This window comes from Antrostomus carolinensis, unplaced genomic scaffold, assembly GCF_000700745.2.
Source record: "Antrostomus carolinensis isolate BGI_N321 unplaced genomic scaffold, ASM70074v2 scaffold17145, whole genome shotgun sequence".
NCBI lineage: Eukaryota > Metazoa > Chordata > Aves > Caprimulgiformes > Caprimulgidae > Antrostomus > Antrostomus carolinensis.
The window spans coordinates 26,137-39,494 of NW_010315898.1; the positions used below are offsets into that span (position 1 = coordinate 26,137).

At 39.8% G+C, this 13,358-nt stretch overlaps 1 protein-coding gene across 1 annotated transcript in view; it reads left to right on the plus strand.

The window, feature by feature from the left end:
• Positions 1–13,358, plus strand: part of LOC104525061 (histone-lysine N-methyltransferase EZH2) — a 29,068-nt gene that overhangs the window by 9,033 nt on the left and 6,677 nt on the right. Inside the window, 5 exon segments of the mRNA XM_010168114.1 lie at positions 1–23; positions 6,384–6,475; positions 7,338–7,578; positions 7,999–8,168; positions 8,548–8,642. The exon segment at positions 1–23 is cut by the window's left edge and continues 18 nt beyond it. Of these exon segments, the coding sequence (XP_010166416.1) occupies positions 1–23; positions 6,384–6,475; positions 7,338–7,578; positions 7,999–8,168; positions 8,548–8,642 (621 nt within the window).

Here is a 13,358-nt window from a genome sequence, read left to right on the forward strand (position 1 = left end):
TAAATACGATTGCTTCTTACATCGTAAGTACAGTTACAGTGCGCTTCTACGGCTCTCATTTTTTGCAAGTCAGGAAACTTAAAAGTATCGTAAGATGCAATATAGAAGGAAGGGAAGAGAAGAAAAAAAACCCCCAACAAAAGAGTAGTAGTATCACTGAAGTTTACAAAACCAACTTATCCATGTTGACATCATTTTGCAGGGAAAACCATACCTCAAAAAGCAGAATGCACCTGGTTGGGGTAGTTTGTTGTCCTTTTTGCATTTAGGAGCTTGTATCAAATTCCTATCTTGGACTAACCTGTAATGTTACTCCTCTTTTTATAGTCTTCAAGAAAACGACATTATTTTCTAGTACTGTCCCTGTGTTACACTTTCTCAGTTTGTGCATGGAGAATGGAATATACTTCTCCATAAAAATACCTGGTTATTCATCAGAGCTGCTTCATTTTCCAGCAGGAACAAAGAATATCCATGAACAGTTTTATTCTCTTTGGTTACTTTCTAGCTGCTTTACTTGCACCTGGTGATTTGAAGAAGAATGGTTTCAGACAGTCGAGGTTTAGAAATGGTGATCTCCTTTCCACTGAATTGCTTTCATGTTGCCCCCTTCTTTTAGGGGAAGGATTTAACAAGAGCGTTAGCAATGCTGTTAGTTGCCATTTGGAAACTGTGAAGAATAAGCGAGAGTCTGGAGTGTTACTTGAGACAATTCCTTCTCTGAGAATAGAGTCAAACGTAAAGAGGAACCTGACAGTCAAATATGAAGTAGTTTCGACTTGCAGTCGAATACTATGGTGCCCTTTATTTCAAATTAATTTTCTCTTTTGACTTAACTGTTCATTTGCATGTTCCACTGTGAGTGTGCATGCATGTTCATTTGGAAATCGTGGTGCTTTGTCAGCAGCTCCTCGCCCAGCACACGTGCAACCTGCCTGTATTTGTGCTTCACACTGAAGGCTTTACACAGTGTTGTTGTGTAAAGGCTTTACACAGTGCTGCTGCTGCTGCTTTTTACTATCCCTGAATTGCCTTTCAGTTTGAAGAGGAACTGGAGTTGTTCTCACATGCTGGGAGGGGGAAGCTTTTCCTGTTCTTAGTTTCTTTAGTCTTTGTGGCTTTTGGAGTTAGGGCTGTTAGTTTCACCTTCTCCTTGCATTCTGTTGGCAGGCCTTGCTTGATAATACAAAGAAATATGCTCTTAATTCTGAATAATGTTCAATTCTGGACATACAGCTGCTGCCTTGTCCAGCCAGCTTCAACACAGCGTGTTCTGTGAAGCTGTAGGTTTCATTTAGAGATATCTGAGTTGCCTGCATGACTCATTCCAAGAAGTGCTGTGTGCAGCCTTAGTCTGTAGGCCAGGGAAGTGAAGCTGTGTGCTACCTCTTGGCAAATCCATTTGTCTGGCAGTGGTTTTACGAGTTCTTGGTGCTCTCAATAGTCTAGCAGGGAGATTGAGAGCCAGTCTAGTTTTACTTCTTCAAAAGGGTTTTGTTTTTTAAGTCAACGAGAAAGCATTGTCCAGACGTAGCGAGAACAAACGTTTTCCAGTAGCACCCCAGAAGATTTTAGGTCATTTTTCTCACTAATTTTGTAAACTTGTAGGAGTTTTCCAGTGAAGATGTGGGCTCCTCTAAAATATGTATTTGATTACTTACCTAGTTTATATAGACTTGCCTTCCATAGTAATTTTTGCAGATTGTTAGAAGTAGAACTGAAATAATCCACAAACCACAGTTTGGCACCTTTTACTCTGGGGAGCCTGGTGTTGCCAGTTCACAGTTTTGAGACACCAACTGTATGAGAATTCTCTCCTTTTAGTGCTGTGAAGGACAGGTTCATAGAATTGTTCATTTTGACATGTTTTAAGTGCCAGATTCAGCCAATACCAAAGTCCAGAGTCATGTCACTGATGAAGAACCTCACCCTAGCAACCTCCTTTAAGCCGAAAGCGTTGTGCCCCCTTTCTCTGTGTTCATAACCTGCAGATGAAAGACAAAGTGTTTATGCTAAAAGGCAGCCCGAGTTCTTATTGCTGGTGATTTTTGATCAGTCTCTTAAGCAAGTCAGTGTTCTTTCCAAAGTGGTGCATGTCCAAGGCTTCGTTTTAAACCTCGTACTTAAAAAGGCCCAAACTTTAAGTGATCTTTGAGTTTTGAGGGCTGTAGCAGAAAGAAGGAAGAATAACACTTGCAGTGTGGAGGCACCCAAGATGTACCTTTGTGTCACGATGGAGTGTGAAGTGACCGGTTATGATAGTGCTCTTCATGCCAGCTTATGCAGCGCATGCTTTGTCACTGATAAAAACATATCTGCTACTTGATCATTGCAAAGAGATCTCTTGAAGGCTGATCTACACAGTCACTGTGTAGCCTCCAGATTGGGCACTGAATGTAGTAAACTGGTGCTTCAGTCCCCATTCCCTGCAGACATACCCAAATCCCACCTCTGCGATGACTGATCACTGCTTTGCTTCCTTCTGCTTTTGTCTGTAGTAGCACCAGAGAGGATTGTGTTCTGTCTGTATGTCTGTCTGTGTGTCTGTCTAGAACTAGGAATTTATCTGTTAAAAACGGAGAGTCAGTTCTATGACCTCTTTGCTCTCTGTGAAATGTTAAGACTGTTGGTCAAAATCCACCAGATTAATTGCTGGGAATAAGTAACTCATTAAAAAAAGACCACTCTGGTTACTGGGAGGCTGCACGAGCCATTGGCAGTGTCTCCACAAGGATTTAACAATCTAACTTTTAAAAAAAGTTGATAACATTTCTACTAGCGCCCTGATCAGTTGCCCCCATGTTCTACTTCCTGCAGTTGCCAAGCACTCCAAGATGATGTCTTGCCTTCTGCAGGTGACATTTTAAATTAATTACTTCGGTAACATGGTGGGCTACAGTGATCAGATTTGCCCTTTGAAGGGTGCAAATGTCTGCAGAAGGCATAGAGAGTTAAAAAACCACAGGAACTCTATTAGGTCTGGTTTGGATTTTTGTAATTCCCCCTCTTAGATTCCATTTTTGTTAAGATTAGCCTTATTTCTTGGAGTTTCAAATCTTTTTTAGAACATTTGAGTTAAATATCAGAAAAGTTATCATTAGATTTTTAACATGTCAAGTCCCCTTGACGACCTGGCAATCCCTTTATGTGCAGGTGATGACATTACTGAAAAAACTTGTGTCCTGACTTCATTTGCTGACAGCAAGGAGTTATGCCTAAATGTCTGGACTAACAAAGAATTTAGAAGAAGGAAAAATCTCAGGTAGGGAGAATTTCCCAAATAGCCTGACTGTGAAGCAAATGTACATTTCAGGTTCGACTGCTGCCTGTGTACTTTCACATTGTGAAAAACATGAGAATTGAGCCCATTGGGGCTGAGACAAGTAATAAATCTCACAGACAGAAAACATGCTCAGTGAAGTAGTTTTAGAATGGCTTTCTTAAGGAAATTATTGAAGAAATACAGACTTTAGTTAATTAGGAAATTCTGCAAAGTTGTCTTTAAAAAAAAAATTACTCCTGGTATTTGCAAGATTCATAGTACAGCTGTACAGTCAGTTTTATTCTTGTCCTGGGTCTGTCCTTTTTAACAAGCCTCCCAAAAAATGACCTCACAACAGTGGTGGTGGATGGTGACTGTAGTTGTCAGTTCTATACCGTGGTGGGTGTTTTTGAAATAGTGGAATACAGGGTAGGACTCTAATATTAGTTATCAGATATCATGTATTTTTGAGGTCTTGCTGGTTTAAAAAGCCAAACTATTATTTGTTTCACTGCATTACAAACTAAACATTTTTTTGTTGTCTTAAAGGAAAACAAATTTTTAAAAGATAAACACTTATTTTAGGACCTTGCTCAAATGAACGTGAGGGAAATGTTTGCATCTGCAAGTGACACATAAAAAGAATAGTTTTGATTTCTGCACCTTGCAGCAGTCTGATATGGATCATGGCCTGTAAAAAAACTTTACTGTTCTTTTGCATTGTTGCAAAATTACTTTCCTTGTGGTATGAAGAGAGGGTAAAACAGTTGTGTGAAAAACCCCTGAATGAATTAAATTGTATACTGTGCAAATTTAAGGATATGGTGTTGGAAAAGGTGGGGGTTTTCCCATCATCTCATTGTTTCTTAAAAGCTGGAAAAAGGCGGAATAACTTGTCATTAAATTGCAAGGTTTCTTTGTTATTTAACATCTTTTACTACAGAATGTATGAACACTTCAAGGATATGTGAAACAGAGGAGAAGTGAAAAAATATAAAAGCTTTTAACTGGAAAGTGGGGGAAGAAAGAGTGCTGATAGCAACAAAATACATAAATTACATTCCTATGCTTGCTTGTAAATAATTTTTACGTATCTACATGTCCATATGTGGAAAGCTGAAGTTTTGTACTTCCAGATTTATAAAATGTAATGTATTTCCCTGGAGAAAGTGTTGAAATATTTATTTAGTGCCACTTCTATATTGTTTGTACCTTTTTAAGAAAGCCTTAGAAGACTTGTTTCCCCGAGGTTCCCATGCGCTGCTGTCGTTAATACAGGCATAACACTGTAGAGTTTATGATTTGATTTCCAGCACACCTTCCCTTGTGGGAGGGGAGCATGAGGTGATGGTTCCAAGGTGGAGTGGTTTTATCAGAGGAGCTCTCTTAAGAAGCACTCACCACCACTGGTCACCCTCCCCACTGGTGCCAAAACAAGTGCTTGTAGAGCTGCACTGCAACCCAGATCACTGCAATGAGATGTGCTTTTAAAAACTTTGTCTGTGAAGACACATGTGAGCTCTCTTTAAAAAGTTCAGTCTTGGAAGCGCAGTGGACTATTGTAAAGAGAAGCCTCGTGCACAATCTAGAAATAGGATGAGTAGGAAAGCCCATGGTGGGGGCTTGTTGAAGGAGAAGGATGTGTGTGGTGTTGGTACAGAACACCCTTATGGATGAATAAGGGTAGGAGGGGAGGGATTTCTTCTTTCAATTTGAACGTTAGCACTTTTTATTCACTGAGTGTTGAAAAACTTAACTGGAAGTTACAGTTGCCCAACTGCAGCTGTGGTAGAACTGCAGCGTGAGTGCTTTGGCGGTGCTTGGGAATCATGTGTTTCCAGATGGGTGTCTTTTGCAGGCCTTTGTGGAGCGTTAGGAAACAGACAGCTAGCCCTGAGTAGTCTCTTTTTAAAAAAAAAACCACCCACAAAAACCCAAACCACAAACTTGAGTGCATCCTCCATGGTTGTTCCTTGCAGTTGTGTATGTCACTGTTAGCACATTAGGGGGAAAAGGTATTTCTTGATATCTATCTATCATCTATCTATCTGTCTGTCTGTCTGTCTATATGTATTACAACCAAAACATTCATTCATTGAGCATGGAGGAATTTTATTTTTTTTTTTTTTTAAGAGAATTGCAGAAAACTAAGGATGATATTTCAAAAAGCTCCTAAAATAATTTGGGAACATGAGTACGTGAGTTCTGGTGAGAGTCCAGCTGCAGGTTTTCCAGGCTTTATGTTAAGTAAGGAGATATGGAAGCTTTCCCAAGACTTCCAGCAAAAGCAGGAATAAACTCTCTGAGAACGTCCTGCTGGGAGGTGGGGATTGCACGGGAGGAGATCTGGTAGAGGTGAGCTCCGGCAAAGGGAACTTGTAGGAAACTCTGCCATCCTCTTGCAAAGGCGCTGTAAGGTAGGCAGCTGTGTGTAAGCTGCAGATGGGGGACTCAGAATGAGCACAGAGCTGCGCAGGGTCCGTCAGAGACGTGCAAGGTGCAGGCTCAGCTGTGGTTGTTCTGATCTGTAGCGACCGTTCGACGCTAACTGGTTTTTACCCTGCAGCTGGGGTGTAGGAACTGGACTCTTTATCACCTGTCAGCTTAGCTGGAGTGCAGGTAAACTGACAGAGGAAAAATGTTTGTGTTCTTCTCACTAACAAAAATGAACAGCGGGTCCGTTACCGTTCCAAAGTGTGTGGGGCTGGATTTTTTTGACAAGCTAGAAATTGAACACCTGAGTCTTAGGAGTTGAGAGGTGATCACCATTAGTAGGAGAAGCCCTGAATAATTGTGTTTAACACGGGAGCGGAAGTGAAGTCTGTTCTGTTTGTTGGGAAGGGAGATGTAGCAAGTCTTCTTTGATACATGGAACAAATGTGATGGTTGTCTTCACTGATGGAAACGGGCACATGCAAAACTGGGCTGTCTCTGTGTTTAAGTGGTAAGTCAAATGTCACTAGATGGGGTTTATTTTGTGGGGTTTTTTTCTATTTGTTACCATTTTTATTGTGGTTTTAGTAATGCATTGGTAAACCTTGTGTTTTGGATACTGTTTGAGGTTAGATATTTAATGTCTTTTTGATATTAAAACTTAGAGTGTGATGTTTTGATTCAACAGCATTCCACGCAACTCCTAACACTTACAAACGGAAGAACACAGAAACAGCTTTAGATAATAAGCCTTGCGGGCCGCACTGTTATCAGCATCTGGTAAGATAATTTTGGATGTTAGAATTCACTAAGTGCTAGTGCTAGCTAATCATCAAGTGAAAGTCTAAGTAGGAATAATTTTTAGCTCTATCAGATGTAGCCTGAGCTATTTGTAGGGAAGAAAGATTCTTACTGCCTAATAGTGTGTCGCTGCTCTTGTATCCAATCTAATCAAAGAGCTGGTTCTTACAGACTTGGCTCTCGGACGTTGTATCACAACTAAGAATTATAAAGGTTTTTTAGTTTGCTGAAGGCGAATTCCATCCACTATTTGTGCTCTTAAGAAACAACAGGATGGAAATTAATAAGGTGAAATCCTTAGTAATATAATTTCAAACCTCTCTTATACTTACCCTGAAATTTTTTTGTATGAGAAACCATATAATTTTCCAATCTAAAAACTTGCTACGCATTGTCATACTCCTTTCCACTAGAAAACAAATTACAAGTGACTGCATTTTGAGAAATACAGGATGCATATTAAGTACTATGTGCAAGAAGACTTCTTGCATTTTGAAGGGTATTTTCTGTAAAAAATTCTCATTTTGCCTGTCATCTCAGAAAGCAGAAATTTACGACTGAATTATTTTTCACTTGACAGCCAAAATGAAGGTGGAACTGAAATACTGACATAAACACTTTGTAAATGTAGATTTTTAGTTTTTTTTTTCATGATAGCATCAGAAGTATTTATGTTCATGGTTAGAGTACATTTAACTGGAATTTGTGTGCACATGATTAATTTGTAGAATAATGCAAAGGTATACAGAATGCAGGTAGGACACATTCTCCCCCAATCCCTGACCAGAGATGAAAACACTTTTTAGTCCTTTTACTGAAAATTGTAATGATTTGTGTTTAGGAAGGTGCCAAGGAGTTTGCAGCTGCCTTGACCGCTGAGCGTATAAAGACACCACCAAAGCGCCCGGGTGGCCGCCGAAGGGGAAGGCTTCCAAACAACACCAGCAGGCCCAGCACACCAACAATAAATGTCTTGGAATCAAAAGACACAGACAGCGATAGAGAAGCTGGAACTGAAACTGGAGGAGAAAACAATGATAAAGAAGAAGAAGAAAAGAAAGATGAAACATCCAGTTCCTCTGGTAAGGCCAGGCTATGCTTCTTTATTCAATTGGCCGCAGTGATTGAGAGGATAAAAAAATAACCAAGTTGAGCCACACAATCCTAGAAACCATATATTTGAATGTGTGGAACTGAGGTAAAAGACAGAGTAATAATGAGTTTAATCAAATAGAACCCTGTAAGAAAATTTCCAGATTTTCTCAATTTGTGTATAGAGGTGAGATTGTGTAATTTCAATAGCTCCTGTTAACCAAATTTTTAACTTCTTTAAGAGGTATGTGAAAAGTGCTGGTTCGTTGTGGCACTTCGATTAGGAAAGAGCAGCAACAAAAACCTGAGATATTTATAACTGCAGTTAATAATTTGACATTTTTAAGGGCTGTGTAAGGTTTTTGACACATAACCTGACATTGACCCATGCTCTCAATTATTTCTCACAGAAGCAAATTCTAGGTGTCAAACACCGATAAAGATGAAGCCAAATATTGAGCCTCCGGAGAACGTGGAGTGGAGCGGTGCAGAAGCCTCCATGTTTCGAGTTCTTATTGGCACCTACTATGACAACTTCTGTGCAATTGCAAGACTGATTGGGACCAAAACATGCAGGCAGGTGAGAAGGAAAGCTGCTTACTAAGGATGATAGTGTTTTACTTTTAAAACTGAAGTATGGAAATCCTAGTATTAATTACTAAAAGAAAATTAATTAATCATCTTCTTGGTTTTCCCAAGAATGCAGTGATACAGAATTCATGCCACAAATATATAAAAGTTAGTTTTAAAACTTTTAAAGTTAAATTTACTGGAGGTTTAAATTAAACTTATCTGTTCTTAAATGAAAAAAATAATCAACTTTAAATGTATTGAAAAGAGACTAAAACTGGATACAATCTGTAAGTTGTTGGTTGGAGGAAATCATACTAACTTAGAAAATGAGCGACTTTCTACTCGTGACTGATTTATCGTGGATGTATTGTGGTATCTCTTGTTAGGTGTATGAGTTTAGAGTAAAGGAATCTAGTATTATTGCTCCAGTCCCTGCTGAAGATGTTGATACTCCTCCTAGAAAGAAGAAAAGGAAACACAGGTAAATCTGTTACTAAATAACTCTAGCGTAACCGTACATTGGAGATACTGGGGATCGGAACAGAAAAGGTTTTGGAGGAAAAGCCATGCAACTCTTCTCCTTTTGCTTCCAAAAATAAAATTTGCAGCAGTGAAACAAAATGGTGTGTCAGTTTCAGACAAAAATCGAACTGCGTTGGCAAGTGTAACCTTCCACTTCTCTTCCCCTCTCCCTACTTTTTCTCCTCTTTGACAGCCAGATCTTGTTAGCAGGTTCTTGTAGGGTCTATTGCTGCAAGTAGTCAAAGTTTAGATTGGAAATACTCTACGCGGCTTGTTAAAATGTTCAAGATATTGTGGTCTAATTTTGTTTGCACCAATAAATATTAAATATACAAGTGCTATAATGGGATTCAATAATGATTGTGTGGTATTTTGCAAATTAAAACTCATGGGTTTTTTAAGGTGAAGTGTATTCCATTAAGAGTCGGATGATCAGTAAGAAAAATATTGTAGCAAACTAGTAGGATTGCCTTTTATTTCTTTGAGAGACTATTCCTTTGTGGGACCCCAGTTTCACTGTCAACTAGAACATCAACTAAGGAACCAGGTTAACAGGTTTTGTTACTTGAAGTGAAGCTGCAGTGGAGAACAAACTCAAGCTTTTTGCTGGAGCCACAAAGACCATCTGAAAGAATTTCTGTTGAAATTATAAACTACTCCTGTGGCTACTGTCTGCCAGTGAAACGCATTTTTCTTTGAGAATCGTGACGTTTGAAAAACGCAGCTCTGTGTTGATTGTTATTATTCTTCCCAGGGATAAGAACATAGGAGGTAAAAAGCTGACTGAAAATTAGCAAGAACATTTCTTTCTCTAAGCAATAAAATACACTTTTTTCCATAAAGTTTCCTATTCCTCCCTTTAACTTTCCTTATTTCCACCCAAGTTTATTCTCCCAGTTGTACTCCCATCAGTTCTTCTTGCTTCTGTCCTAGCATGTCTAAATATATTTCTTATTTCCAGGCTTAGTGAAATTCCTGATACTGGCTTAGAGATACTGTTGATGTGGAGCAGAACATTTCTGCTTTGTAGCAGAGAGGCAGCCGATGTGAGCTAGGAAAAGATTCAGTGTGCATCTGGAAGAGATTCTGTTCTCAGCAAAAACTATTGATTTAATGCTCTTGGCACAGTTTCCCTGTTTTTTGGGCATTTGGTGGCCTTGGCTGTTTAAATCTGGAGTTATTAGCTGTAGTACAAGTTTGGAATATGCAGCTGGGAATTAGCTTGCTTTCAGATTCACACAAATTGCTATAGAAATGGTGCAACTGCATCTATTTGTAGAGCAACTTAAAAGGCTCAAATGTTTTCTGAAGCTGAAATGGATTGTACAGTTACCAGGTTGATGTTGTTTTGGAGGAATTTTGAGACTTTTTTTTTTCCCAAATAAATTAAAGCACATACCATTACATGGGGTTTCTTGATGTTCTTAGTTACCAATATAAAAGCTGTTATGCTACCAATTTAGTTTTGAAATGCCTTTTAATTCTTTTAACTCTAATTGAAGGAAGGAGATAATTTTTTGTTTGATTTCACAGAGTATGCAGCAATCGAGCTGTCTGTTCTTCGATGTGCACTAATCTTTTAAAAAAGGAAAACCTTTAAGCCTGCCTACATGCTACTGCAATCTGAGTGCTCTGCAAACATGTTGCACAACTAGCAATTGGGAAAATCATCTGCAAGTCTTTCTCTCTTTCTTATGTTTCTTTGGGTTGAGTTTACTCACTCGTAGAGAAAATCCAGTCCCAGAGGCAGGGAGGCCCTTCTGTCCTGTCTGCACTTTGCCGTTGCAAGGGACTTAATGGTGTGCAGAGGACTAAGTACTTTGTGCGGAAGCCAATAGAAAAATCTGAACCCAGAGAGAACTGAGAAAAGCATGAGCCTACGCTGGAGGGAGAGTTCCTTCTCTGACCTGTGTTTCCCTTCCGTTGCTGGGAGCTGAATTGTATTTGCTTTAACTAATCAGCACTCCTTCCTCTGGATTGGTAAGGATCTCTTCTTCATTGTAGGGCCGTGTAATGCTGCTTTTAGGGGTTTTTTTCCCCTTCCTCTTCCTTATCCTCCATTCAGATGCGAGTTTACTTAGTAAACTTTATTTGAAAGTATTTTCTTTTTTCCTGTTTTCTCATTTTCTTCCTCCTGTCCCTACCTTCCGCTGAACTGCTGTTCCCAGCGTATGTTTGAATAGCTTATGTGCTTCTGCCCAGAGTACCTTTTTATAGGGATTTAAAGTCTTACTGTTATCAGGTAAAAGGTGCAGCTGAGGCATTGGCAGAGATATTCCTACGTGCCACCTGGTTGGAAAGTGGAGTCTTAGAGTGGGGGAGGCTGTGGATAAGATGTAATTTAGGATACTGAAAAAAAAAATGCCAGGAAAACAAACCCTACAAAGGCTTAACTACATATGTTGACATAATTGGCACGTAATTTGAATTTTCAGTGCTATTTCTGGTAGCAGAGTATCCCTGTGCAGAGAAATAAATGTTAGCATAGCTTCTTCTGAAGAATATGTTTCTACTGCCTGATGAGCTGATACCAGTGCCTCCTAAAAACCCTGCCAAAACCTAGTAGGTTGTTAGCAGAGAACAACAACGTTTCTGACACTTTCTGTCATAGTGCTTCTGGAAACACGTGTTTCCTAAGCTGGCTATCCCGCAGATGTCAGCAACCAGATGTACAAATCCACCTGCTTGCTTGGAAATCTGCCACGGAGTTTCCAATTTACTGCTTTTGAAATTTTATTTTATTTTTTCATTTCTTATGAAGCTTGGAGTCGCCAGTGCTTTCTCACCTTTCTGTCTTTTCCTTGCCTTTGATTCTTGGTGCCTGGGACCACCAGATCTTGCCTTTTGTTTCTGGTGAAGATAGCAGATTATAGGGCAGACAGGGAAGTGAGTCCACCTTTAGTACAGTACTAATTCAGGCTTCAGCTTCGTGCGTCAGTCTGGGGAACTCGCAGTGCTTCCTGGCAGGTTCTGAAAGTCAGAAGCCAATGAATGTGCTGTTTGATTGTGCTCATCAAACCTCCCGCCGAATTGGTCAGGGTTGGCAGCTTATTTCACGTTGTCTTCTGTCATTCCCACCGTTCATGTTCACGCTGTGTGTCTCCAGCTCCTCTCTTGCTGGGCTCTCCTCTTCCTGTGGCACCAAGCTCCGTGACAAGAGTGGCTGAGCTGATGCCTTTGCCACAGTCTCTGCCATATTTAATTTTCTGTCCATTTTGAGTTGTTAGTGTTGGTGCTTTGTTGATGGTGACAGTCTTTGTCATATTCAGGTGACCTTGTCCATACAGTCTGTACTTCACCCTAGAAACCTAAAGGTCTCAGGTGGCAACTAGTCAGTGAGTGGAATTTACCATTTCACTGTTAAATTATTAGGATAGTGCTTACCTAAAAAAAAAATAGGTTCATACTAATTGCTAATGAAACGGCGCTTTAAGAAGTCTATTCACAGAAAGCTTTTAAGGGTTTGGTTTGCTAGTAGGGCCTTATTATCTTAGACTGAGACACAAGCTTCTGTGAAAGTGTTGTTCAAAAATACGGCATACGTTACATTTGCCGAATACCAGCCAGCCAGAAAAGTAGTTTGATGTGCATTAGAGTAATTTAAGTCAAAATTGCACTCCATCTTTCAATTATATGGGAACTGTCTTCTTACAAAGAGTCAACATCTCGCAATTCATAAATATACGTTGGTAACCTTTTTTTCTAGAGTGAGTCACTCTTAATAGGAATGTCATCTGATTTATTAGAGTGCTCTGTAATGCTGATAGTCTTTGGGTTTGTTCCCTCCCCTCAGCCTCAGTTGCTTGGACAAATCTGCCTCTGTGGGTTTCTAACGTGTGTGGGTTCCTGCAAACGCTTGGAAGAAAGTTGACTGTTGAGCACTTAGCGCTGAGTCAAGGACAGTGGCCCAGAGAATCTTGTTTGCCTGCAGCTGTTGTGCGTGGCAGGTTCCAGTAGAAACGGACAGGGTGCTTTTCTCAAAGAAGCAGCAGCTAAAAAGTCCTGTTTAAGTAGTTACAGCAGGAGATGTATTTTTTTCCTGAGTGCAAACTTCTGAGCGTTGCATTCACTGAAAGGCAGAACAGCTTTTGAAGTGTTCTGTGCTGGGGATTTTTGAGTACGTGTGTCCACGAGTATTTTGGACTGCTGAGTAAATCTCCACAGAAGGTGAGGTTGTTAGGTAGGTAGGTAGGCAGTGTGGGATTTGGCCAGGGAATGAGCCTTCTCCTTTATTCTCTTAATATTGCTATGTGACATATCAAGGACGTCTGAGAAAAAAACTGAGAAACTTTGAAAAGCCTTAATCTAAATTTTTCATTATGTTTGTGCACTGAAATTCAAGTGCTAACTAAAACGGCCAGACAAACTAAAAACATTGATTTCTCCTTTAATTTTAAGGCTACTGAAATTTAAGTCTGTTTTTCCTTTTGGTACCTAAGGCCCAGGCAGGGGTTTTGCTCAATTGTATCTGACACAGCTATTTGTGGAATAGTAGACACTTCCTGCCCAAAGAGCTTGCAATCTGAAATGGCTGCAAACCAAAAGGGGTAACTGCAACTTGCAAGAACTTGCAAGTTCTGTTGTGATAACCAAAAACATGTGATTTTTAAAAACAAACAAACACCACACAACAAAACCACCACTTCTTGCAAAGGGAGTGCTTAGCTGAGCCAGC